Consider the following 24,126-nt stretch of genomic DNA (forward strand, 5'->3'; position numbering starts at 1 on the left):
TTTCGAGCCCTCACTTTTCTGGGGGTAATAGTTGAAATCTCATGAGATAACTAAATATGGTAGGAAAACGAGAGTAAATCCGGATGGACATACGAATAGGTGGGTGCATTGAGAAGAAGGCAACACAGACAAAGCATGCGGGGGAAGGAGAAATAATGAAAGATCAAGGCTGAGCTGAGCCGTTGTCTTGGGCTGCAGCAAGGGACAGGATTGGACGCGCCACGAGATGAGAGGAGATACACCTGCATGGGCCGCACCGCGCCGGGTACCTTGCTTGAGTGGCACACGTACGCTGTGCTAAGATTACGGAGTAAGTATAGTACATGTAACTCTTTAGTGTGTCACAGCCAGTCCTGTATGACGACCTGGATACAAATACTTACCAATTACACATACAGTATCTAAATTACCTTTTCCAAAGGAGCAAGCTAAAATAGACCCGGCAAGGATCAAATCAAGTCTTATCTACAACGTAAATATGGTAGGTAGGCAAGGCAGGCCAGTCGCATTTGGATACTCTCCTTTCTTTTTCTTACTTCTTTTCTCATGCGTTAGCACTCAAGTTTGCCCTAGTAGGTAGTGTGCCTATCTGCCAGCTCCGTTGTTGACTCGACTATCCAACAAAAAAGCCGATCCATTTATGGCTTCAAGACGGCGGTTGGGTAAGATGGTACACGTGTACAAACGTGTAATACGATGTGAGACAAGCTACATCATCCCATCGCCACTAATACGGCAGGCTATCCCTCTACGGTCTTGGCTGGGTCGATTATTAACCAATCTTTACCGGGCCATCTCTGTCTCCATTATGTACAAATGAAACAAACCACTGACCATGCCCAGCTGACGCCGTTCAGAGTTCGTTCACTTGAACCATTCTGCAGAATGCCCTATGTATTAAATAGATGGGTAGTGTATCGAAGATTATCTCTTCGCTTGCATCGTTGGTGTCAATACGGCAGTCACCACGGTGCTACTTCGTTGTACCGGTTTCGCAGGTGCGCCAACGAACCCAGCAGCGTACCTATTCGTATGTACGTCCTCAGTGTCGAAAGGCATGAACCTCCCGCCGCCACCATCCCACAAAATCGTTCGTCGACACGTCGATGCCCAGGTCCTTGAGGGCTTTGGTGCTGAGATGGCAGTCGTATGGTCTCTGTACGCTGGCATTGGGGTCATTTCCTTCGGTATTAGCCACAATTCCGTCCATCGACAGGCCCATGATCTCCGCGAACTTCTGGCAGATTTCATATTTGGTCATGTTGTCCTCGCTCGAGAATTGAAGTATGCGGGGAAGCGAGTTCTTGTCCGTGGTCTCGAGGTACTTGTTGGCCAAGTCTAGGTGTAGAACACATGTCAGCATACTGGCCAGGTAGTTTTGTCATTGTGAAAAAAAGAAAAGAAAGGAAACGGCCTTCTCACCATGGCAGACGCGGCCCACGTCTTCAGTATTGGTGGGATAGCGGATCGCCCAGTGATCCATCTTGGTCTTGCTCTCCGCCTCCTGCGCCTTCCAAACCGCGTCCATCAGCACATTGACGGCACTCTCTGATGGCGTTTCCGCCTTGCCGTACAGCACCGGTACTCGCAGGACGATACCCAGCCCTTCCTTGCTGGCCTGCTTGTACTCATCGATGACCGCTACCTCTCCGTCGAGCTTTGTCTGCCCGTAGAGGTTCGTTGGTCCGGGTGTAGCGTCCGTCTCGTACGGCGCCTCTCCCGGTTTCCCCGAGAAGACATAATCTGTCGAGATGTAGATGAGGAGAATGTCCCGTGCTGCGCAGAGCTTGGCCAGAGATCTGGATGCCTCGATGTTGAGGGCCTTGCTCGCTTCGGGGTCCTTGTCGACCTTGTCTGGAAATCGTTGGGCAGCACCTGGATGAACGGTTCGTGTTAATCATGAGAATACATCGGCGGCGACTACGAAGTAGGTCCTGTCATGGGCGCGGCAACGTACAATGAACCACGACTTGCGGCCTGGGAGACGAACATGGTTAGCAGTGGCCAGCGTCATCGCTTTCGCATCACCTTTCTCGCACAAAGGTTCGGAGCCATGGACAGCTATGACATACTTGGTCTCGTCCAGGACTCTCTCGACATCACTGGCATTCCCCAGGTCCACTTTGATTATGGACACCCCGTCAGCGCGAGAGTAACCGGTTCCCTTGACGTCCCAGCCTCTGGACTCGAAGGCATTCACCACTTGCCTTCCAAGGAGGCCTGTCGCTCCAGTGACTAAAACTTTTCGACCTGTCATGGTGAGTAGACGCAGAAATCAATTGTCAGAAACGCAATTGTCTTGAGCCCTCGAGGTGAAAGTATTTACAAGACGAGAGGGAATTGGGAAAACGTGCTATGTATGTAATTACTGTGAGGTGAGTGACGCAAGAGAGGACCACGGAATTACCCCGCAGTGGGGTTAAGAAAGGCAAAGGCTTCCTTCCTTCCACTGGGACTCGGAGGGGTATCGCAAAGTTGGGTCCCAAACTATTATTACCTCAGTAATGAGCATTCGAATTCAACATGTCAATGGGCCATATGGAAACCGTAGCGCAAATAACCGCCCGCGGTAAGTGCAGCTCACTCAAGCGAGGAAATGGGCTCTTCGTCACATGGACCCGCCGCGACAGACGAGGGGGCTTCACCAATAGACATTGTAGGTAGGTAGATACCTAGATTGATAGGCACATGACAGATGAAAAGCTGCGTTTTATTTAACTGAGGATGTAGTTTGTAGGCAGGCAGGGCAGGCAGGGCAGGCAGATCGCGCTCAGAACTCACAGGTCGTATAAGGGAAATAAGAATAAACATACATGGCATGCATGTACGTGTGGGTGCCAAATCTCTACATAGAGCATTCGGCGCATACACATACATACATACGTACATACACAACTGGACACGAGGAATCGATTATTCGGCACTGCCACGAACAAAGTAGATAGAGCGAGGCCAAGACGAAAAAAAAAAAAAAAAAAAAAAAAAAAAAAAAAAAAAAAAAAAAAGAGACAAAAAAAGAGAGGCGGATTGTTTGAATCGCGTCAGGAATTGAGCCCGACGTGGGGATCGAACCCACAACCTTGAGATTGTGATCTCTTGTAGTAAGAGTCTCACGCTCTACCGATTGAGCTAGCCGGGCAGGCTTCGCTTGTTGTTGAAGAGTTGGGATCAATTTTGCAATAAGAGGCTTCTCGCATATTCACTATGTGCGCTGCCATCAATTGGTGGGTGGAAGGGCAAATGTCAAAATTTTTCCAGCGTGGTTGGTGGGGCTTTTCGTAGTGGTGTACAGGTCCGTTGGCGGGATTACATCGACCGCCCGAAAGTACGGCGCACGTCGACGGTAGTACCTCTGCATCTGTCTAGGTGAAAGAGACGCCTCCTAGGAGCAGTATTTTCCCTTATTAGCGACTAATATGCGAATGCCACCTGGCTCATGTAAGGGCTAGGTAAACATATAGATTTGTCTTGTTTAATTTTATGAGTAAGATAAGAGAATAATCGGCAGCGCATGAGCATACGAGTACCTTGTACTTTGCATTCAGTTTCAGCACCAGTCTCGGTGAGCGGTCGGTAACGGACAAATCAGACTAAGGTAAGGTACCAGCCAGCGCTAAAGTCCGATAAGATAAGTCTCAAAATTTCTAGAGCTGCTTGCCAACAACATTGGACAGGTATCTGTACACACCAACAGATCTGCCAACGTCTTTCTCTCGCCCTGTCAACGACCTCTATAACAGTCTCCCACAAGTCGGGTATTCATCACAATGGGACGAACACTTCAGAACCGGAAGCGGCGTTCTTCCAAGCCCAAGATCCGGCAAAGCAACAAGCTGAAGCGGCCCCTCAATCCGCGGGGCAACAGTATCATCGCCCAGAACTGGTGAGTTTCGTCGTCCCGTCGCCTCGCAGCCTTCTCCCTGGCGATGTCAGCAGTGTCTCTTAACAAAGAACCGCCAAACCGACTCATGTCTTCTAACTCCACTGCCGGACAGGAACAAGAAGGAAACTCTCACGCAAAACTACCGCCGTCTAGGTCTCGCGGCACGCCTCAACGGTCCGTCGGGCGGTGAAGAAAAGACAATCCAGCAAGTTCTGCAAGCGCGCAAGGCAGGGAAACGACTCGCGCCCACCCTGGACCCGTTGATGATCGACCCGACCGCCAAGCCCGTGGTGAGCGAGGCCGTGATCGAGAGGGACGCGAACGGCAACATCATTAACATCCAATACCTTGGCGCGGACGGCAAACCAAAGAAGAGCAAGGCCCGGCACAACCCCCTGAACGACCCGCTAGTGGAGATCGAATCTGCGTCCGACGAGGACGACGAAGAGGAGGAAGGAGGCGAGGATCAGGAGAAGAAGACGGACGTGATCCGGCTTCTGGAGGCGGAGGCCAGCCGGCCAGAAGAGAAGAAGCCGCGCCACCAAAGCGAGCGCGAGCGGGAGTGGCTCGAGAGGTTGGTCGCGCGGCACGGGGACAACTTCGCGGCCATGGCGAGGGATGCGAAGCTGAACCCGATGCAGCAGACCGCGGCGGATATTGCGCGGAGAATCAAGAAGTGGCAGGCGTCGCAATGACGTTGGAAAAAAGCCAAGTCTCTTTTTTCATTTACCATTTCTATTTCAACTACTTCATGCATATATTCTCAAGTTTGGGCAACGGAGTCTGGCGTTTGGGAACCCTTCCTCTTGCCTGCCTACTAGGTAGCAATAGCATTTAAAATTCCACATAGGACAGGCGAGAAACGAACCAAGGTCAGCCATTGTGGTATCTGCGCAACCGCCAGTCGTGGTCTATAGATTTGACGCCGCCAACACCCCTCCTCTAAACCCGTCCAGAAAAGAGACTTTTACTCTTGAATACAAAAGTTTGCAATTCATACAAATGGCGTCACGTATCCACGCGAGCTGACCCTGACTAAACAAAGAAGCGGCAAAAAAAAAGGAGAAAATATTCCGACGCTGATACGATGTTGCCAGGGCTATACAATATCCTCACACATGCTCATATCGTGCAGTTGTTTATCGCAACGTGCGGCTGTAGTCAGCCGGAGGGAAGTGGGCAGGCCCACTGTCGTCCACAGCATCGTGGGCGAGGGGGGGAGGCGCATATGGGCTGGACGGCGCACCGCCGTCATAAGGACTGGGCTGCCGCGCGCTGGTCATGGCAGGGGTCGCTTCCCGGCCGTACTCGGTCTCCGGGTTGAACATGGCGTTGTGGCGGGAAGGCAGGCTACCGTAGCGGTTCGGGTCGTCGTCATCGGCACCGCCGTAACGACCGCCGGGGCGATAAGGGTCTTCGCTGAAAGTACCGCTGGCGCTACCGCCGTAGCCGATATCCGTGTGATGTTCGGGGTTGTCGTCCATCTGGACGGGGGCATAGGCATCGTCGTCGTGAGGGGCCATGGAGAAGGCAGCCTTGTCGGGATCGATGTTGTCGTTGGTAATGCGGCGCTTATCGTAGCCCGGAAGCTCGCCGTGGAAGCGGTAGTGGCGGAGGGTGTAGACACTGATCGCGGTGCTACCAATCCAGAACAGGCTGCAGAGATGGTAACGTTAGCTATCAAGTCGATTGACGCATTGTCGCGGGAAGCCCTGTTGGCGGCGCTACAACATAGGGTCGGAAGGTGAACTTACGTTTCGAAGACACCAAGGCCGACAATGGCTTTGCTTAGGGAGCAGGCACCACCACAGAGACCCGAGGAGTTGTAGGCGGCCTGCGTCGCAAAGGCAGAAAGCCAAATGATTGTGAAGACAAGATCGACGACGAGCATGGCGTGCGGTTCGGCAAATCTTCGAGTCCTGGGCCAGCGAGGGGTACCGATGAGATAGATCCAAGCTGGGATGGAAAGAAAACACTGCGAGGGAAAGCAGAGGGGAACGTGTTAGTCTAAGGAGCTACAGTTGGGAAAGGCGCGCAAGGTTGATGATACGCCGAAAGAAAGGGAGAAGATAGGGCGGGAGTATAGGGGAACACATACGACTGCAAAAGTCCAACCATTGTTCCCGACAATCTTCGATTCCTTGTTGACAAACACACCAATCTGCAGGCACCATATAACGAAGGAAAGGATAATCTGGAAGCTGTGCATGCCCATCTTGGCTCCCGGGACGCTCTCCGGATCCCAGTTGAATATCTTCAACATGGTTGCTTTGGGTCTGAAGAGCGAAGGGTCGAAAAGGAAAGTCGGGCTGCTAGGAGGCGAGGTAACGGGGCAGAGTGACGAGGAGGGCGTTTGCTGCCTGGAATGGGTTAGGCACCGCCGATGCCGTTCCTATCGCGTCGGAGACACAGGCTTGAAACGGGAATATTGGTCGCAAAGTCGATGGAGGGTTTGTCGTGGCTATCGTCGGTGCTCTGTCAGTTGCAATAACGGTAACGACGGTGCGCGATACAGGGCTGGATGCCTGGTAGGGTGCGAAATGGTATCCAGGTGGTGTGTTGGGTTGTAATTATGCCACCGTAATTACGGGAGTGGTGGTCCTCGGAATATCGTGTTTTTTTCGTCGGCTTGTATGATAGTTGATCAATTGGTGCGAGGTGAGAGACGGGGCAGTTTCGTTGATTGGGGTCGCGGTTGATATGACGCCCAAGACTCGAATTGTTCTGAAATCCGGCGATTTCTTGGTTGGTGGTGAGGGCAAGCGTAGAGTATCGTAGCCAAGGGCAGGGACCAGTTGCCAAGTGAAGGAGAAGGAAATGGTTTGTATACGCAGGCAGCAAAGACGAGAAATGTGGCGATGAGGGAGCAAATACCAATCATGAGGCAGATGCCAATGCTGATATTAGGAAGCCCAGCGCGTATGGGAGCACGAAGCACGATTGTACGAGCTGTACGGGGAGAGTTCCATCTCGGCGGGCCAAGGTATTGGATGACGAAGCGACCGGGGGTTCAGGCAACCAACCATGGTATTATTAGCGCCTTTTGTCCTTTATGAAAACATGATACCCAACCTTATTTTCTTTCTTTTTCCTTTTCTTTCCCCTTTTTCAATCCAGCCTTGTCTTGACAATATTATCATCACTGCTTTGGCAAAACAACGTAATGAAACGATAAGATTATGGTTGCACTTGTTGAAGCTATCTTTACTCAAAAGTGATGACGAGAATCAGTCTCAACCAAAGGCATCTTTGTATATTTTGGGCTACCCAGTTATTGGTAAGGCACTATCTGCGTCGTCCAGCCAGACAGGCAGGCCTTCCATTCGATGGAAAGAATACCTACTGAGTAGGTAGGTTAGTGTATGTGGACTGTACAGAGTATATACCTATTGCCATGAATTGCACCATGATAAGTACTGACGGAATATGAAGGAAGGCCTCATGGTTTCTCGTCTTGTCAGCTCGTTGAAGTATCCCGGTCGTACCAGGCAACCCTGCTGGTCTAAGCCACTATCCTACTACCTAGTGTATTTGCCTGCGCCTCTTTCCACGCCTAGCCCAGGAACAAAGCCACTTTCCTCCTCAAATTAGATCACATGGCAAACCACAGAAGCTCATCGCCAAGCCTGAACTGCGGCTTTCCCAACCCACGTCATCTCTACAACAGCAGCAAAGGACCACGAGCATCCGACGTCTATTCCCGCAGAGTTGTATCCTTGGCACCCCATCGTAAGACTATGGAGGTTCAAGATTCTTCCTCAACGCCCGGATATGGGCTTTACGAGAGACCCTGGTCAAGACGCACTCATGGGAATCGCTTCGACCATGTTTTCGCTTCTGGGAAAGCGATGCACCTCCTCCGATTATAGTTCGAGCCCATTCTCTTCTCCTGGAAGCATCCAGTTTACTATTCGCATCGTTATAGCAGTCTATTGAGACTGGTTTACTCTCCTGCCGTGTCCTAGTCCTACAGCAGTCGGGAATTCCTGCCGTTTTGCCTGGGCAGCCACTTGCCTCTTCTCGGATTCCTTTCTTGCCCAGCTGCACGCTTCCTTCTAGGAACCGTTGCCACAGCAGAAAGTAAAATAACAGGAAAGACAAGCCATTTCTGGAAGCGACTCTGGACAGGCATGTATATCTTGGAAAGTCCATAACTATCTTCCTGTAGATACTCGCTTATATTAAAGCTCCCGGTTTTCAAGCTGCGCCATTTCAAGCCACGCCATCTCACCCAAGGTGTCCAGCTCTATTTGGACTCAATTTACACTCTGCTTTTACACCATATCGGAACCTGGCATCGGTTGGATTACCACTTTCCTTGTTACCCGACAGACACAAGGCTGTTTGGGGCCATGAACCATCAGACCCAAAGCGGTGGCCCTCCCTTTGCAGGGACGACCTTCATCCTGCCGTATGTCACGGGCAAGGTCAAAAGACCCCTGAAAATTGTTGATAGCGAGCAGAGAAGCCAGGTCGATGGCAATGGGGACACGGGGATCAAGGAGAATCCCGACGACGGAATGACAAATATCACCGTCAGATTGCTGGCCATCCCCCTCTCAGCCTCTTCCGAGAAACCCAATGCAACCGTTGACGTGGCTTGGCGCGAGAATAAAAGAGGAAGGAGGAGGATGATTGAGGGATATTCTGGGAAACACGACACGCGCAGGAAGGCGAAGAATGTGTGGAGGGGACTCGATCACAAGCCTTTACAAGCCAACAGCGTATGGCTCTATATCGACCACTTCCAGGGCAGCCCGTCTTTGCAATGTCACGCCATGAGGGTTTGGTTTAAGGGTCACATGCAAGCAACCATTTCGAGGAATCTAGGTGCCCATGCTGCTCAAACGTATGTTGATCTATCTCTTCTCGACAGGACTCGCTGACAGGGCAGCGGCAAAATAGTTATAGGAGGACTTTTTACATGGAGCCCCTGCCAGGGCGCGTTCACAACCACGCATGGCGGATCAGTATCTCCAGAAACCTGGCCGATTTCGTTCTGATGTGGGGGAAAAGGATCAAAGCGTGCTGTTTTAGGGGGGTGCGGCTCAGCAAGCAGTTCCCCTCTGACGAACCTTGGGGAGCGTTGCCGCTCGGAAATATAACCGAAGAGACGACGACCCAGAGCTTTGCATGAGAGGTGATCAACAGGGACATGGGGTGAAAAGGGTTGCAAGGAATGCTCTGGCCGCGGGACCTGGAATACTTTGGCGTTTGGACATTTGCAGCGTCGGCGTAGCGGTCTGCTTTCGCCCGTTTTAGCTGGGCCCAAGACGGGTGGTTGGAACACTTGCACGGCGTGGTCTCCTATCTAGCTCATACATGCTTCTCCTAGGCGGCTGGATTAGTCTAAAAAACCGGTAATCTTCACCAGTGGGTTGTCCGTTGACATGTCCCGAATCGCCTCTTGGGACAGAGTGTACACAGTGTTAGATTATCCATTTCGATCAAGTGACACTGTAGTCACGATATCCACATGTGTTTTCATACGACCACACACTTCTCATACCTTTCATGAGTGACAACAACTACGCATCCAAAGTAGACTCATCAATGTCTTTCATCATATGAGTGTCTATTGAGAAGAACTACCACTTGCGCTCACAATACACCAGAGGCCTCATAGACGCACAGCAACCGTCTAACAATGACGGCTCTCGAAAGCCTCATCTTCCCCTCATCCGCCGAACAAACCAGCCTCTCCCACCTCTTCACCGATCTCAAGCGCGCCAACCTCTCCATACACAATCGCCTGCGGTCTATCCTGCAAGATGCCGAGTTTGTGCGCGAGGTCGCTTCGTCATTCGGTGGTGGTGAAGAGGACGACGGCACGACGGGTGAGACAGCACAGGCAGGCTCGTCACAGGCGAGAGGGGGCAAGCGAAGGAGACGGCGGCCGCTGGTCGCCAATGAACGGTGCGGTAGCTGGTATGTCCGGCCTGCCGAGAAGACCGCCAGCGCGTATTTCAAGAGCACCGATGGGCATACCAGTGCGTGGAAGTTTAGTACCCGCAGGCTGAACTTGCATTTGCTCGAGCTGGTTGGGCAGTGTGATGGGTGAGTGTTTTGTCTTTTCTTCCGTTCCTTCACTTCGGCCGCTTTTACTTCCCTTCTTCCTCCTGTTTGTCGGTAGAGGCAATAGGGAGAGGGAGTGAAAATACTTTATGTAGAGGAGAAAAAGAGTTGGGTAAATGAATGGAAGCTCATCAACTGCCCAGATGTATCATCGTCGACTCGACAAGACGAGGCAAGAGTATTGCTCCCCTGCCCTGCCTACCCATCTGAGCCTTTAAATCTACGCAGTCCTCCTCTCTCATGGTGAGTTATAAAATCTGGACATATCAGCTCACAAACGAAAAAAACGACAGGAATGCCGGACGCCCTGAGCAAGACAATCCCTATCTGGTGTGCGGTCCTCAACCGCGCCCTATTCCCCGACCACCCGAATCCAACCGAAGCCCATGCCCTCTTCACCCCTCCCCAAGCCGTCTCCCCCACCGAACACGCACAAATCGAAGCTCTCCTCCCATCCTTCCTCGCCTCCCTGCGCGCTCTGGACCTCGACCTCCCTGCCCTCCGGAGCCGCATCACGAAACCCCTGCGTCCAGTCTGGGTAACCCCTGACTCGGACCTAAGCCACCGCATCGAGCAGCACAAGCGTGACGAAAACGAGGACGGAGACGGTAGACCAGTCGTCGTGTTTGAAGACTTCCACCCCATCATCTGCTGCACCGCGTCCCGTCGCGTATCCGGAGGTGAACTCACGACGATCAGTAGCGGAAGGAGAAGAGGGGAATGGCCCGCACAAGGCGATAGCTTCGTCTACGTCCAAGGCGCAGGCGACGACACGGAAAACTGGGCCCACGGTCTCACAGCCGACCTGTTCTGGGCCCACAAGGACATCCTTCTCTCCACGCCCGAGTCGGAGCTCCCCGCACTGGTGACACGGCTTGTCGAGACCAGCCGACTTCAAGGGGTCCCTCTTCTCCATGACAGCAGCGGAATCCACAACCCCCAACCCAAGGTGGTGGTGCCTGGCGTTGTCGCCGTCTGCTCCCTAGCCATGCTGGATGCGATGGACGAGGCGTCGAAAAACGGAACCGGCAAGGAGGGCGGCGGCAGCACCTCAGACGGGGGTAATGCGAACTGCCGCATCCTGTTGACACCAGGCGTCACCGGACGCGAGACGTGGATCAAGTCGCCGCAGGAAATGCAGGTTGGGCTCGGGCGACACAAGGTGGCCAGCCGGAACCTGCGGACCGCCCTGCCGGACATTTGCTCCTTTGTGTCTCGTTACCTACAGGACCTGGACAACGACGACCGCCGGGGAGGAGCGGGGAGACACGTCGTCCTCATTGCCTGCGAGACGGGCAAGGACCTGTCGGTAGCCGCCGCCTTGGCCGTTTCCATGTGGTGCTTCGACTCTGAGACCGCTACAAGAGGCGCGGGAGGAAAACCCATCTTCACCAAGGACATGGTCAAAGTGAAGCTGGGGCGCATCATGACGGCCTATCCCGAGGCAAATCCAGGGCGGTCATCGCTGCAGAGCGTGAATAGCTTCTTAATGGACTATAGATAAGAGCGAGACGAGGGGTTACTGGAAGAAGAGGACGCTGACTGTCGAAATGAATGGTTCATGGGGCTCGTCTTGTGTGTTCCAATGAAGCAGGCTACAGTTCTATCTAGGTGTGCGTACTCATGCTACCGATGCTGTTTCTAGTCCCTCTCTTTCCCCATCTTGACACACGAAATCTAACCCCCTCTATTACCGCCCCCGAACCGGGAAGAGAGACGCGAAGCAAAACCTAGTTATAGAGAAGACGAGGGGACGTTGCGGCCTTGGCCGGCTAGTCAAGCGGCGCCGCTCTCAATCTTGGCGAGCATCTCGGGGAACTCGCTCCAGTCCTTCATGACGACCACGGCGCCGGCGTCGCGCAGGACCTTCTCCATCTCGGCCTTGCGGTCATCCGAGTACGGGCCGACGTAGCCAATGGTCTTGATGCCGGCGCGAACGGCGCTGAGGGTGCCGCTCTTGGAGTCCTCAATGGCCACGGCCTCCTCGGCCTTCTTTCCGAGCTGCTCGAGGGAGTGGATGTAGATGGCCGGGTCGGGCTTGGAGGTGGGGACGGGGAGGGAGGTGGCGGCGGAGTAGACGACGTCCTCGGAGAAGAAGCGGTCCTGGCCGACCTTGACGACGGAGGCCCAGACGCGGCGCTTGGCGGAGGAGCTGACGACGACGAGCTTGTACTTGCCCTCGGCCTGGAGGGCCTCGAGCTGGGCGTCGACGCCGGGGCAGGGGACGAGGGAGGCCTTGAGCTTGGCGATGACGGCGTCTTCCTCGCGGCGGACGTAGTCCTCCAGCTGCTCCGGGGTCAGGCTGAAGTTGTAGATCTTCTGGAGCCCGACCAACATGCCGCGGAAGTTTTGGCCGACAAACTCCTTGATCAGGGACTCGCCGGTGAAGGGCTTTTCGAGCTTGACATTGTGGGTGGCGCAGATCTCGTTGATCAGCTCAGCGCAGGCCTCGAAGGCGAGCTCCTCGGAGAGGACGAGGGTGTTGTCGCAATCGAAGAGAAGGGTGTTGATCTAGAGGAGGCAAGTTGTCGCGTTAGCAGTATTCCGGTGTTTGCTTGTCAGGTCAGGCGCACAACCTACTTTGGACATCTTGGCTAGCTTTCGGGATATTGTGCGAAATGCGAGGTTATTATTATGGTGCTTTCTAGTTTGGAAAAAAAGGCCAAGGTTGTTTTCCTGCAAATCAGATCGAGGGCGTTAGCACTGACGTCTGCGAGGAATGGACAGTCGAGAGGTGGGGAGGTGGGGTATAGTCTCTCTTGTACGAAGTATGCCGAAGAGAAGGGCGGCGTACCTTTGATGAAGAGGGATTGACGTGAGATTAAGATAGGCTAGAGGGGTAGATAGGTAGACATAACAAGAAAGGGAAAACGAAAAAAAAAAAAAGAAAGAAAAGAAAAGTGGGAATCAGTCAAGATAAAAGATTGAGAACTTTCAGAACTCGGGAAGTGGCTGGCAAGAGGCTGCTTGCAAAGGTACACTACACTGTAACTGTAAGTACGTTGTATGTAGCCAAGAACGTGGAGCCTCAGTCTGGCTGCTCGGTTGAGGCAGTTACCTAAGGTCGTCTCTTGCTGTGTCCCCTCCTTGTTGCCTACCTTACCTAGGTACCAAGTACGTATGTATGTACATTTCAACAAAACGTGTTGTAATCTGTACTCCGCGCCTACCCCTCTCTTCCTTATTATACGGAGTATGGCTTGCCTGACTCGAGGAGCCTACCTGTTGTGGTACCTGGACACCTAACTGTACCACCTCAAATCCTTCTAGCCTCGAGTCGAGTCGATTCCAGCTTTCTCCTGAATCGGCGAACGACCGAGACATTGAGCGAACTTTGTTGGCTATTTCCCCCATACTTCTGTCTTCCCCACGTTCCAACCCAGAAACTAGTATACAACGTCCAATTACTGCATGGCATGCGGCAAACCTCGAATCAAGGTTGCTAAAGAGTCGACGCATCTGCGCTCCGGTCGAGAGCTAATCCCCTGAGAGATAAGACACATTACCACTACCCATGTCTAAACCCCTCATCTATTAACAGACTCAATGTCACATTCGGTTTGACTTTTCATTCAGGTTATGCCTCCTCTGGCAATTTCGACTCCCCGCTCGCCATGACATGATGTGATGTTGGCCTTGCCTAGCGCAAGCAAATCCAAACCCCTCCATAACCCCGCCATGGGTACCTCGGACCCTTGTCGTTATGTCGTCATGACAATCAATGCCCCACCATTCCCCGAATCGTATCGACGGCGCAAGAAATAAGGCAATTTTCTTCGAACGAGAGTCGCTGGTCTCGTCAAACCCGCTCCAACCCGCGCTCCAATTCATTCCATCTGCGACGATGTCTCCCAACCATGGAACTTGGCCGCCAGCAGACATATTTTCGGGGTAATCCCGTCACCTCGAGACGCATGGCGCCGAAAAATTAGGCCCATGGGACATCAGAGGTGGGGACCGAGCATGCAGTCACACTCTCGGTGCAGTGGTTCACAGTACAGAGTTCGCACATACGAATATGCAGCCTGAAGAGACCCCTATCCGTTATCCCGCTTATATATTGGCCCGCCGCCGAATCAGCGTGCATCCTCTGACGCCGTGCTCGAAACTCTTCATGGGCGCCAGTGTGTACAAACGTACGCAGCCGGCGCAGCTAATTTCCCTCTGCAAGGTGGTAGTACTGTATTTTACCTTACTCAGTGCAGAGCCCAGTGGGAAGGGACCAGTTCGAGTACTAAGTATCTTCCGGGATACTGCTCCGCTCCTTTCCCTTGGCACTCGGAGGTATTTCCACTGGCCCCTGCGAGCGCTCGGCGGCCTCAAACCAGAATATCTACCCAGTCAAAACTTCGAGGTGCCTGATGGTATCAAGATTAAGGACCATATAGTGTTGCGTTGGACGAATTATGGGTTCGTGTCCTCAGATTCGCCATCCGAATCCCCCTGTCCCAACATGTCAACATCTCCAGCCTATCTGAACGGGACATAACCGCGGGCCGTAGACGACGGCATCCACTTCACCAAAAGTAGGTGTTAATTAGGACACATAGAATAACGGCGTAGCATCGTACGGGAAGATATCGAGCCATCGAATTGACATGTGGATTAATTATACAAACGTTCACGCTGTCCATTCCCTCAAACCACGTGAATCAGTTGTTTAATGGCGGACGAAGCAAGAGGACACAAAGAATACAATCATCCATTTGCCTACTATGATACCCTTCCCTCCTGTTATTCTATAACGCCTGAAACCCCTGTTCATAAAACGTAAGATAGGTAGCCAAGCACACGAACCGCCTCGTACCACCCGAGAATGCTTCCTCCTGCCGTGCAGAGCCGCCATCGAACTGCCCCGTCCCGACTATATGTATACCATTAAAGTGGACAGGAAGACCAACAGACGAACAGGCGCATCAGGATGACAATAGAAGGGAGGGTGACAAGACAAGAAAAAAAAAAAAAAAAAAAAGACCCGAGGAACCTCAATACTATAAACCGTTTCCGTCACTTTTCGTCAACCAACACACGAGGCGACCCGGTGTCTCGATTCGGTCGGACCCTTTTGCTTGAAATATAGGTTCGTTGCCCCTTTCAATCGCTTCACAGAGCCTCCTTCAGCTTCTGTCTCTGGGTCGCGGTCAAGCTTGTCGGGAATTTGACGTTGTACTTGACAATAAAGTCGCCCCTGCTGCCCGGCTTTTTGGAGATGGGCATGCCGAGGCCCGGGTACTTGTCCGAGCTCCCCGGCTGCGTCGGGCCCGCCTTTTCAATGTTGATCTGTCTGCCCTCGATGGTCGCGATGGTTCGTTTCCAGCCCAGAAGCGCCTCCTTCAGGTCTAGGTCGATCGTGTGGATGAGGTCGTCGCCGTCACGCGTGAATAGTGGGTGTGGTTTCTGTTGTTGCGCAAAAGGTCAGCCTCCAATATCGACACAAGTTGTGCACAGGTCGGTCCAGACAAAAAAAAAACAAAAAAAGAAAGGCAGCGAACTCACCTCCTCCACGATGAAATGCAAATCCTGCTGTCCGCCCTCCTCCTGGTCACCGACGCCCTTGTACTTAATCTTCGAACCCTTTTTCAGTCCAGGCTTGATCGGCACCTCGAGCACCCTGTCCTCCGTGGTCCGCTTGCCCGTCTCGTCGAACAGCTTCCGCTTGATCTTCAACTTTTTGGTCACGCCCGTGAACATGTCTTCCAGGGTAACCGGGAGCGGCCTTTCCACCGTCGTCACCTCGGGCGTCGTTTCCCGGCCCCTAGACGAGGAAAAGTCGCCGAACCCCCCGCCCGAGGTCCGCACCCGAGACGAGCGGCCGCCCGGCCGACCGCCAAACGACGAGAAAATGTCGGGCATGTCGTCCGGGCCTCCCCCGCCCATGCCGCCCATGCCGCCACCGCCCTGACGAACAAACTCGGCGAAGATGTCTTCGGCGTTGCTGAAGCTGAAACCACCGGGGCCGCCGCCGCCCGTGCTAAAGTGGAATGTCCGGGCGCCACCGCCGGGCATACCGCCGCCAAAGTCGAACCCGGCCGGCATGCCGCCGGCGGCAAAGGGGTTGGCGCCGGCCGTGCCATCCGGGGGAGGGGCACCGCCGCGAAGGAGGAACTCGAGGCCGTACGTGTCGTATACTTTGCGTTTTTCTGGGTCGGAAAGGATCTCATACGCCTGGGAGCATTCCTTGAACTTCTCGGCCGTCTCAGGATTGTCCTGGTTCTTGTCGGGATGCCATTTTAGAGCGGCTTTTCTGTAGAGACGCAGTGCTTTAGCGCCATTGCACCGAGGAGCTACAAGGGACAATCATGTTGGCTTTCCCAGGCAGAGTCGGAAGAAACGGTGCAGCTGGGACTCAAACATAGAAAACAAAGATCTTCTGCTCGACTTACCTGTAGGCTTTCTTGATTTCGTCCTGGGTAGCAGAGGGCTTGATGCCCAGGGAGTCGTAGAGCTTCGTTTCCTTCACCATGGCGAAGGCTTGTCCCCAAGAGCTACCGTATGAGCCTTGGCAGTCACGAGGGGTGGATCTACCGTTGGATCTTTACAGCGTTGATTCTCGTAGCGTCGTCGACAGCTTGCAATGGAGTTACCAGCAGTGAATGGCGTGCTGGCTGAAGTAGCTGTTTCGTTGTATGGTGTAAATGGCAAAAGTACCGAAAAAAGAACAACAATCCGAATAGAATAGTCGAGGGATGCTCAAGTATGCTCAAGTCATAGCACCAGACAGGTCGCAGTGGGATGGTTGCTCGTTCGTCGTACGAGCCAAACCGGAGAAAAGATGTCAGGCAATGGACGCTTGTTTAAAGGTCGGGGTAGTTTTGGTGGGGCGATAAAGTCAGCTGGGTTGTGGAAGATTCGGTTGCACTCGAAGCGGTCAAGAAGGACGAAGAGGGGGAGAACAAGGCAAAAGTGGTGTAGTTGTCGCACTGGAGCCGAGAGTTCAATGGAAGAATCACGGGAAAAAGTCTCAGCCCTCGCACACTTGGGGTGGTTGGTTGTTCGTCTTGTTCGTATAAAGGGCGAAATCCGAATATGACGAGAGGTTACTGTTAACAAAAGCTCTTTGTCTAGGACGGTGGAAGTCCAAATCAGTGACATCACCACCACTGGCGACAGCTTTCCATTCCGTCGAACCTTCTAGAACCTTCTATCCTCATACACCCAAGTCCAACTAAGGAGGCGCGACTCGACTTCGTACAAGTGATAATTGTACCGGGAATTGCACAAACTCCAGTTTAGGTTTGGTTTTCAAAAGTCACTAGGAAAAATGCCTAGATATCATGGACGTTACACTACGATCGAGAGTACGGGTTGAATGTTGACATGTCCTCGTTATTTTTGTCGAGTCAAAATGACAGGTACCGGTACTTGATGGTACCGACACTCGTGTTCTGACCTACTCCAAGTAGTGTACCTACGGGAATATTCCCGTGATAACCTCCGCAAGACAGACAAGCGATGGCGCTTCGACGTTGGAGAGCAAGGGGGCAGTCCTCTCATTCCGTGGCTAGTTATTGCATTAGAATCACTGTTACAACCATCATGCAGTAAATGTTAACACGATCCCTTAGCCTTATAATCAAGACAAATCCCGGTTGCGGTCATTTGAAATCGGCCCAGTATGGTCACAGTGTCCACAGTACCCCTCGTGACATGCTCATAAGTTGCTATGTACAGAGACATACTGTTTTCGACGGCGACCTTTCTGTCCATCTCTCCGCCCCGGATCGCCGGACTCCGACTGCCTGCTCTCATCACACCGTTCCTTCAACTCAATTCTCAACAAGGCAGTCCTCCGTTGATGCGGGTCAAGAAATTCTCATCTCGCTAAATGCAACATCCAATTGCTCGAGTTACTCCTAGTGCTTCCTTGTCCGGCGAGCCCTTGGTAGTAATAATTTCGCCTCGTCGCCGCTACGAGGCCTGGTTCCCAATGCTTCCAGCGGGATCGCCGACCTTCTCTCTAGTTATCTGTCGTCCCGTCGCCTGACTCCCTCCCTGCCAACTCCGCACTCCTGGAGAAGTGTCTCGGGGTAAAGAGAGAGTTGTTGCCTTCTCTTTCCCGCATCTCCGGCTCCTTTCCTTGCGCTTCTTCGGGATTCGCCGTCGCATCTTTCTCCATGTCTTGCGCCCGTTCTTCGACAGTCGCCTCTGTGTCTCGATACGGAAGCCCTTCCGGGTGATGCCCTTGGTCTGTAGCCTCTTTTTCATCAGCCCATGAGACACCATGGCGGGCCGCTGGTGCCGTCTCGGATTCCGTAGCCTTGGGACCCTCGCGGGAGAAATATGGGGATTCCACTCGAGTCTGCCACTCCGAGTTGCCATCCACAGTCGAAAGATTGACCATTTCCGTCTCCCCAAGGTCGACCCCTTCAACGATTTCCATGGGAAAATCCCCAGCCCTAGAGTCGGTATCGCTGTTGCCCATGGATGCTCGGTTAGTCGCCATGGAATCGACGCTGCCGGACCGGTATTTGCGCTTGGAAGGCGACACAGTTTGCGGCATGGCTGTGGTCGCCATCGACGCGTCCTCTTCTTCGGGCTGGCGGGACAGTTCAAGATGGAACGTCTTATTTTCCACACGCACAAATCGCTGGAGTGGTTCAGAGAGGGGCAACCGAGGCGCGCTCAGCGCATCCTCAGTCGCGTACACCAATAGCGGACTCCTTGATTCCTGCAGCATTTGCCGCTTCACAAGTTCAATTGTCACTTTCTGTGTCAGGATGTTAGTGAACTGTCCGTCGCCAATGTATTTGGGTTACTGCTCTGCTTGCCTCTGTTTTAACCGGCTCCTCGTCAGTCGGGACAAACGCAAGTCGCCACCACTGGTCTATCGGTTGAGGAGCTTCATCCAACTCAATAAGCTGAGGTTCTGCGCGCTGGCAGACATACACAACATCCTGTGCCGTAGCGACGCCCCGGAGGAAGTACTTCTTCCCTTTGAACGGGGATGTAGCCTCGACCTCATCCGGGTCTGTCAAGAGCGTCCCAAGATGGCGCCGATAAGCCCGAAGCTGATCCCTTTCCCAGTTCAACTCTGCCTTCAGGTTAGCCTCCATGCGTGCGTACATCAGCTTGCGCTCAAAACATATTAATGGGTCCCCCCTTCTTACTCTCTATTTTGGCGTCGAGTTCGGCGAGCTGTTGTTTGCATCGCGCAAGCAACTTTGTTGTTTTCTCCCGGAAACCCTGCTCAGCCTCCGTCATCAAGGGGGGCAGGTTGTCAAAGTCGATGCCTGTGCCTTCGACCGGTTCCGGAGGCTCTGCGTCTTGGAAATCGGCCAGGCCATCGAGGTACTTGCTGTAGCCTTCGTACTTGTCGATCGCTTTGACGAGCAAGTCTCGCTTATCATGAGTTTTATGCGTCTTGGGATCCTCCCACTTCTTCAGTTCGTGCTCCCTCGCGGTCGCTTCATACAACTTCCCTAGAGTCCAGGCCAACTGTTCCTGGATGGAGCGTGCGTCCTCCTTCCGACTCTCGAGGTACCGTTCTGGGTACCAGACGTCGGGAATGTCCATCGACAGGGGACACTCGCCGTCGAGGAGAACTGTTATGACATCGCCCATTTCCCTAAGCACGGTCATCTTTGTGTCGTCCTTGAGCTCCTGCCAGGTCATAGCCTCCTCCCACGCCAGGCAATCCCAGACGTCATAGTATGTCTCGATCTGAGACCATTGGTTGCTGCTCAGCTCAAAGTCCAGGAACGAGAATCGATCAACGTTGTCCACCACCTCGAACGAACTCGTACGCATAGAAAACGCCTCGTGGAGGAGAGGCTTGAGCGTCTCCGCGTCGTTTTGATCGCTCAGGGCGTCGAAAAATTGCCTTTCCCTTGCGCAGTTGGTGGCAGTCAGCAAGTCGGCCAGGACCTCGGTCGACCCATAGCTTCTGTCGCTCAGGTCAAGGAACGCCATGAGACGATGGATCTCCTCGTTGAAATCCGGCCGAACCGCTTCGGTATCTTGGACAAGGCCCTGCTGCATTGCGGTCTGGAGATGAGGAGGGTAGATGGCCTGGCCTTTCCACCAGTCGACATTATGACCGTAGCTTGTAGCCGGTGTGCCTGTCTGTAGAAGAGTGTTCCGCGCAAGGGGTATCTCGTGCAAGATGGTCAGGATGGCCCCGATCCTGTGTCCCGCATGGCGGGCATTCGGTTGCTGGACGAGAAAGACGGGGGTGCCGGGTGCTCTCCGACGGGCGGAGGGAGGCGGGTCCGATACCACCCTGGCGTTATTGCTGGGCCCGGTCGTTACCATGGCCCAACTGTTTGGATCATATTCCTCTCGGTTGGCAGGGCCAAAGTACGGTTCATTCAAGTCGGTGCCCGTGACGCCAGACTCTTGGGGTGCGATCCCCGACTCGCGGGCCGACTCGGCGAGCGCTCGCCTGAGGTCATCGTCCTCCTCTGCCGCATTTCTCGGGCCTAGTAATTACCAACAATCAACCATAATCTCGGCCAAAGGCAAGACAAGGGGGTTCCCATTACCGGTCGCATCTCTAGCCATCCACTCAGCAACCGCGCCGATGGGTGAGTTGTTGTTGGTTCGTGAGGGGGGTCGAGACGGAGCAGTCGATGGCTGCCAGTATTGGTGTTCGGGTGGCGGGGTGGCACCATGCATGACGACGTCGCCGGGAGGCTCGACATTGAAGGCTATGCAGTGGGGGATTTGTTAGCCTTCTTGACGGTGGCTCCGCCCGAGGGTAGGTAGATTGGTAAGGTAAATATGGACCATGGACCGGCTGGACGAGTGATCCGTACAAATGCTTGTGTTGTTATTCCCATCACGGTCGCCAGCGAATGCTGACTCGTCCCACGTGTATTTTTGTCGAAACTGGCGCCCGGGTCGAGTTAGCAAGAGAGGCGGGACGAAGGAGGTGGATATGGACTATGGACCGGCATGCACAAGACAAACCTTTTCGGAATTATCAAAATATTCCATGAGCAGCTGCTGCATATCGTTGGTGGTCTACTCTCCAGAGTTAGCAGCCACGGCTTGACAGCCGTTGACATGGCTCATTCGCTTCGCATTTGCCAACGGACCTTCAAGGCGGCCCTGGCCATGTTGCGAGACTCGCCAACATCGAGGCCTGCGAATTCGCAGAATCGCAAGACATCTTCTTCCGTCGGTTCCGACGCCATGTTTCTTGAGCAAAGTCTGGCTTGTACGTATGTATTCGTAGGTATCGGGGGGATGTATTGACGTGGGTGGCTTCGCACGGGATGTTGCAGTCCAAAATTCTGAAAATTCAGAGCTTCCTCAAACGAGCCTCCGGAGAAGAAGGTCAAGGGGATTCGTGCACATGGCCGTGAGGTTCGCAGTCCGTGTTGACGAGAGTTGGGTCGATGGTAGAAGATAGGGTTCGGTCAGGGTTGTTGCTCTGATGATATCGAGAACTTTGGTGTGTGGAAGCGCAAAAGGAACACAAACGAATCGACGTCGTGCGGGTCCTGAACTTGGAAGACGGTTACAGGAACGAACTGGGACGACTATGAGCTGAACACCATTCTGCGGGTATAGTGCACTTCGTACAGGCAGCACGACTGAGAGCGAGAAGGAGTGCCAATGGTAGACGGTATGTACGAAGTAGAAGCTCAAAGTTGGTGTTGGAAGAAGTGTATGCCGTATGCCTCCCACAGAGGTACCTACGTACTAGGTACCTCCACTACTGTATCCCAGGTATCTTAATGCTGCGCTCCGCAGTCGGCACACTCACAGAAGCGACAAGGAAACATGCGTAGCGCCTCTGCAGATACGGAGTAACAGGGCGAAATTCCATGTGCTTACGACTGGAATACTGCATCTCATCTGCCTTGCGGTTTGGTGACACTTCACACGTTAGAATGCAGTATTCGTACCTGAGAAATCAACTCACGCAAATACGGGCAGCCAATGTGGAACGCCACCGGCCGCGTGACTTGTCTGGCATCACGAGTAAATTCAACTACACATCTTACTCCATTCTATACTCGATACCGACTGCGAAGTACATACCTGTCCATAAACTGGCAGGTCGGTCCCCATGATGGACGTACAGTGGTATACATGGACTCGGACTCTCCGGGTCGGCCAACTGAGGACATAAAACCATCAAAATCGACAGCTACATCCTAAAGATGAAAAATATGTAATTTTTTCTTCGCCAGTGATATCTGACTGTCCATCTTTCCCAGGAATCTATCAGATGCCAAGGGCCAATAACGGCGCCTTGTAATTTCAGCCATGGCGAAAATGGCCATGACAGTTCGTGAAATATCTCAAGACAGGCTCCTGTCATGACCATCTCAATCCAGCCGAATGAAGATGGTTACCTATCAAACGCCCCCCAGACCGTCGCTATGCCGCATTGTCATGACCGAGAGACAATGAATAGTGTGAAGAAAAGGAAAGCGCTACGGCTAACAAAATGAACAACGCCTTCCCTAAAAGTGAGCGACGGTCCTTTCCCGCCCCACAAGCCCGAGGACACTCCTCGTCGTAGATATATGTGACGGATTCAGCAAGAGATGTCGGTGCTGCTACGCCCTCCGGGTTATCGTCATGCCGCGGTATCCTTCTTGTGGGCTGTCTTGATGCTCTGATCGTCCGCCTCTTCGTCTTCCTCTTCGTCATTGTACTCGTCCATCTCGAAGTCGCTGTCGCTACCACCAAGATCGAAGTCCGCCTCTTCATCCGTCTCGTTCCAAAAAGCGTCGTCGTCTAGAGGCTTCTGAGGAACCGGTTCCAAGTCTGCAGGCGTAGGGAACTTGACGCCTGGTGGGATATCCTTCTTCGACTCCGCTACCGTCTCGGCCGCCCTCTTGTTATACTCGGCGCGGTTATCACGATACAGGACGCCGGCATCCACGTTGGCCGGCGAGTTGATCTCCGGGTCGTCCAGGAGCAAGAGGACAGATCGGAGCACCGACTCGACGCCTTGAAGCGGAGACCACCGCTCACAGGCTTGCTCGCCCGACTGCTCGTCTTCGCCTGGCCTATGTAGGATGGAGATGCACAGGTTGCCATCGGTGTAGATGTTGGGGTGAACGATCTTTTTGCTGTCAAACCGGAACGTGGGCGGGTGATAGGGATACTCGGAGGAAAACGTCATCGTGGCCTGGTAAAGTGATAAATGGAGCAGTTAGATTCAAGTTATTCCTCGCCAATCGAGCCGCACAGCAAACGGAGTTGGTATTTCCACGTACCTTCAGGTAGGCACCGTTGAAAACACTGTCAGGGTTGACGACCATGAGGCCGATCTTCCACTGGAGAAAATTGCGTTCATCCACCTAAAGTCAGAGCATGTGAGCAAAGATATCGGAGGGTTCAGACACGGGGCGTGCCGCAGACTCACGTCAACATGAACCCATTTCTCCTTCTGCAGCGTCTGCAGCTCGCTCATAAGCCGTTTCTGTGCCATCCTTCTGTGTGTACCCGTCCGTCCGAGACAGGAAACAAACGGCGCTACGAGGTTGAGAGTAATTAAGTCGTCTCGGTCGACTGCAGTTGACAAAGGCTACTTCGTAGTTTCGGCCGGCTCGGTTGCGGTCGGAGAAAGAGGCGGGACCGGAGGCGGGGGATAGGGAGAAATATGATATACGAATAAGAGAAGGCGCTCCCCGAGTCCTAGGTAGGTACGGATAGGGCAGGCAGAAGGAAGCTGTCCAAAGTCAATCAGTACCTGAAGTGGCGTGCCTGGTATTAGGTCGAAGGCCAGTTTGTGGAGGGAGGGAGGGCGTCTGGCTCTTGCGTGGCGATCGCGGAGTGGGGTGGGTAAGATGGTAGTAGTATAAGAAAAGAGAATAGGCTAATGGTGGCAAGAGATCTGATTATATGTAGAGACGATTCCAAGTTGACGTTCTTGGAACAATAGTTCGAATAAAAAGTCAATTTAAAGGGAGGCAAGGCAAGGTCAGGCGATAGTCAGTTCAAAGTCAAGAGTTTCAAGGTCGAAACGAGCCTAGAAGGCTCCAAGACCGGGAGGGAGCCTCTGGACCTAGGTACCCAGGATCCTGGTTCTCGCTAATGGGTAAGTACAGGTACAACCGTACAAGTATCTGAAAGCAGCCCAACGTCGGCTGGTACTATGCCGCTAATTCCGGTGGCGGGGTCATGGCGGGGCTTTTAGTACACGTGTAGACCAGGGGAGGCCAGAAAGTGACAACATTTTCGAACGTGTCATGTATTTCCGTGTT

The 24,126-nt window shown here is 53.2% G+C and overlaps 12 protein-coding genes and 1 non-coding gene across 13 annotated transcripts; 5 read left to right on the top strand and 8 right to left on the bottom strand.

Moving 5' to 3' along the window:
- Window positions 1-604: 604 nt before the first annotated feature.
- On the bottom strand, window positions 605-2,361 carry ACRALDRAFT_1046107 (uncharacterized protein). Its single transcript, XM_071015435.1, has 4 exons — window positions 2,073-2,361; window positions 1,958-1,977; window positions 1,423-1,875; window positions 605-1,338 (listed from the first exon to the last, which is right to left on the bottom strand). Exons 1-4 carry the CDS (start codon window positions 2,255-2,257, stop codon window positions 1,043-1,045), a joined length of 954 nt encoding a protein of 317 aa, XP_070879759.1. The 5' UTR covers window positions 2,258-2,361; the 3' UTR covers window positions 605-1,042.
- Window positions 2,362-3,051: 690 nt separating this feature from the next.
- Window positions 3,052-3,139, bottom strand: ACRALDRAFT_t56. The gene has a single exon. It is a non-coding gene; the product is annotated as a tRNA-Lys (tRNA).
- A 628-nt stretch (window positions 3,140-3,767) lies between these two features.
- ACRALDRAFT_1066796 (uncharacterized protein) lies at window positions 3,768-4,578 on the top strand (the record flags this gene model as incomplete). Its single annotated transcript, XM_071017388.1, has 2 exons — window positions 3,768-3,883; window positions 3,996-4,578. The coding sequence occupies 2 exons, from the start codon at window positions 3,768-3,770 to the stop codon at window positions 4,576-4,578; spliced, it is 699 nt and encodes a 232-aa protein (XP_070879760.1).
- A 444-nt stretch (window positions 4,579-5,022) lies between these two features.
- Window positions 5,023-6,146, bottom strand: ACRALDRAFT_2039317 (uncharacterized protein; the record flags this gene model as incomplete). The annotated part of the gene is made up of 3 exons (XM_071020951.1): window positions 5,023-5,539; window positions 5,638-5,858; window positions 5,982-6,146. 3 exons carry the CDS (start codon window positions 6,144-6,146, stop codon window positions 5,023-5,025), a joined length of 903 nt encoding a protein of 300 aa, XP_070879761.1.
- A 1,811-nt stretch (window positions 6,147-7,957) lies between these two features.
- Window positions 7,958-9,252, top strand: ACRALDRAFT_1073534 (uncharacterized protein). The gene is made up of 2 exons (XM_071018112.1): window positions 7,958-8,732; window positions 8,789-9,252. Exons 1-2 carry the CDS (start codon window positions 8,236-8,238, stop codon window positions 9,018-9,020), a joined length of 729 nt encoding a protein of 242 aa, XP_070879762.1. The 5' UTR covers window positions 7,958-8,235; the 3' UTR covers window positions 9,021-9,252.
- Window positions 9,253-9,530: 278 nt separating this feature from the next.
- Window positions 9,531-11,462, top strand: ACRALDRAFT_2039319 (uncharacterized protein; the record flags this gene model as incomplete). Its single annotated transcript, XM_071020952.1, has 4 exons — window positions 9,531-9,682; window positions 9,770-9,940; window positions 10,102-10,136; window positions 10,252-11,462. The coding sequence occupies 4 exons, from the start codon at window positions 9,531-9,533 to the stop codon at window positions 11,460-11,462; spliced, it is 1,569 nt and encodes a 522-aa protein (XP_070879763.1).
- A 272-nt stretch (window positions 11,463-11,734) lies between these two features.
- Window positions 11,735-12,547, bottom strand: ACRALDRAFT_2024664 (uncharacterized protein; the record flags this gene model as incomplete). Its single annotated transcript, XM_071020242.1, has 2 exons — window positions 11,735-12,469; window positions 12,539-12,547. The coding sequence occupies 2 exons, from the start codon at window positions 12,545-12,547 to the stop codon at window positions 11,735-11,737; spliced, it is 744 nt and encodes a 247-aa protein (XP_070879764.1).
- Window positions 12,548-13,271: 724 nt separating this feature from the next.
- Window positions 13,272-13,928, bottom strand: ACRALDRAFT_1059506 (uncharacterized protein). Its single transcript, XM_071016044.1, has one exon. It carries the CDS (start codon window positions 13,838-13,840, stop codon window positions 13,508-13,510), a length of 333 nt encoding a protein of 110 aa, XP_070879765.1. The 5' UTR covers window positions 13,841-13,928; the 3' UTR covers window positions 13,272-13,507.
- A 1,133-nt stretch (window positions 13,929-15,061) lies between these two features.
- Window positions 15,062-16,421, bottom strand: ACRALDRAFT_1066792 (uncharacterized protein; the record flags this gene model as incomplete). The annotated part of the gene is made up of 3 exons (XM_071017387.1): window positions 15,062-15,355; window positions 15,455-16,202; window positions 16,342-16,421. 3 exons carry the CDS (start codon window positions 16,419-16,421, stop codon window positions 15,062-15,064), a joined length of 1,122 nt encoding a protein of 373 aa, XP_070879766.1.
- An 882-nt stretch (window positions 16,422-17,303) lies between these two features.
- ACRALDRAFT_205350 (uncharacterized protein) lies at window positions 17,304-17,783 on the top strand (the record flags this gene model as incomplete). The annotated part of the gene is made up of 4 exons (XM_071021676.1): window positions 17,304-17,316; window positions 17,359-17,455; window positions 17,524-17,576; window positions 17,617-17,783. The coding sequence occupies 4 exons, from the start codon at window positions 17,304-17,306 to the stop codon at window positions 17,781-17,783; spliced, it is 330 nt and encodes a 109-aa protein (XP_070879767.1).
- Window positions 17,784-17,866: 83 nt separating this feature from the next.
- ACRALDRAFT_205349 (uncharacterized protein) lies at window positions 17,867-22,191 on the bottom strand (the record flags this gene model as incomplete). The annotated part of the gene is made up of 16 exons (XM_071021675.1): window positions 17,867-17,915; window positions 17,944-18,686; window positions 18,739-18,993; window positions 19,022-19,032; window positions 19,066-20,334; window positions 20,392-20,604; window positions 20,638-20,839; window positions 20,867-20,920; window positions 20,995-21,192; window positions 21,255-21,348; window positions 21,383-21,441; window positions 21,478-21,545; window positions 21,665-21,781; window positions 21,828-21,869; window positions 21,933-22,025; window positions 22,110-22,191. 16 exons carry the CDS (start codon window positions 22,189-22,191, stop codon window positions 17,867-17,869), a joined length of 3,549 nt encoding a protein of 1,182 aa, XP_070879768.1.
- Window positions 22,071-23,806, bottom strand: ACRALDRAFT_1059504 (uncharacterized protein). The gene is made up of 3 exons (XM_071016043.1): window positions 23,286-23,806; window positions 23,137-23,220; window positions 22,071-23,048 (listed from the first exon to the last, which is right to left on the bottom strand). Exons 1-3 carry the CDS (start codon window positions 23,349-23,351, stop codon window positions 22,491-22,493), a joined length of 708 nt encoding a protein of 235 aa, XP_070879769.1. The 5' UTR covers window positions 23,352-23,806; the 3' UTR covers window positions 22,071-22,490.
- Window positions 22,228-22,443, top strand: ACRALDRAFT_205348 (uncharacterized protein; the record flags this gene model as incomplete). Its single annotated transcript, XM_071021674.1, has 2 exons — window positions 22,228-22,324; window positions 22,382-22,443. 2 exons carry the CDS (start codon window positions 22,228-22,230, stop codon window positions 22,441-22,443), a joined length of 159 nt encoding a protein of 52 aa, XP_070879770.1.
- Window positions 23,807-24,126: the final 320 nt, after the last annotated feature.

The sequence above is a fragment of the Sodiomyces alcalophilus genome (assembly GCF_042370955.1).
Source record: "Sodiomyces alcalophilus JCM 7366 unplaced genomic scaffold ACRALscaffold_1, whole genome shotgun sequence".
Lineage (NCBI taxonomy): Eukaryota > Fungi > Ascomycota > Sordariomycetes > Glomerellales > Plectosphaerellaceae > Sodiomyces > Sodiomyces alcalophilus.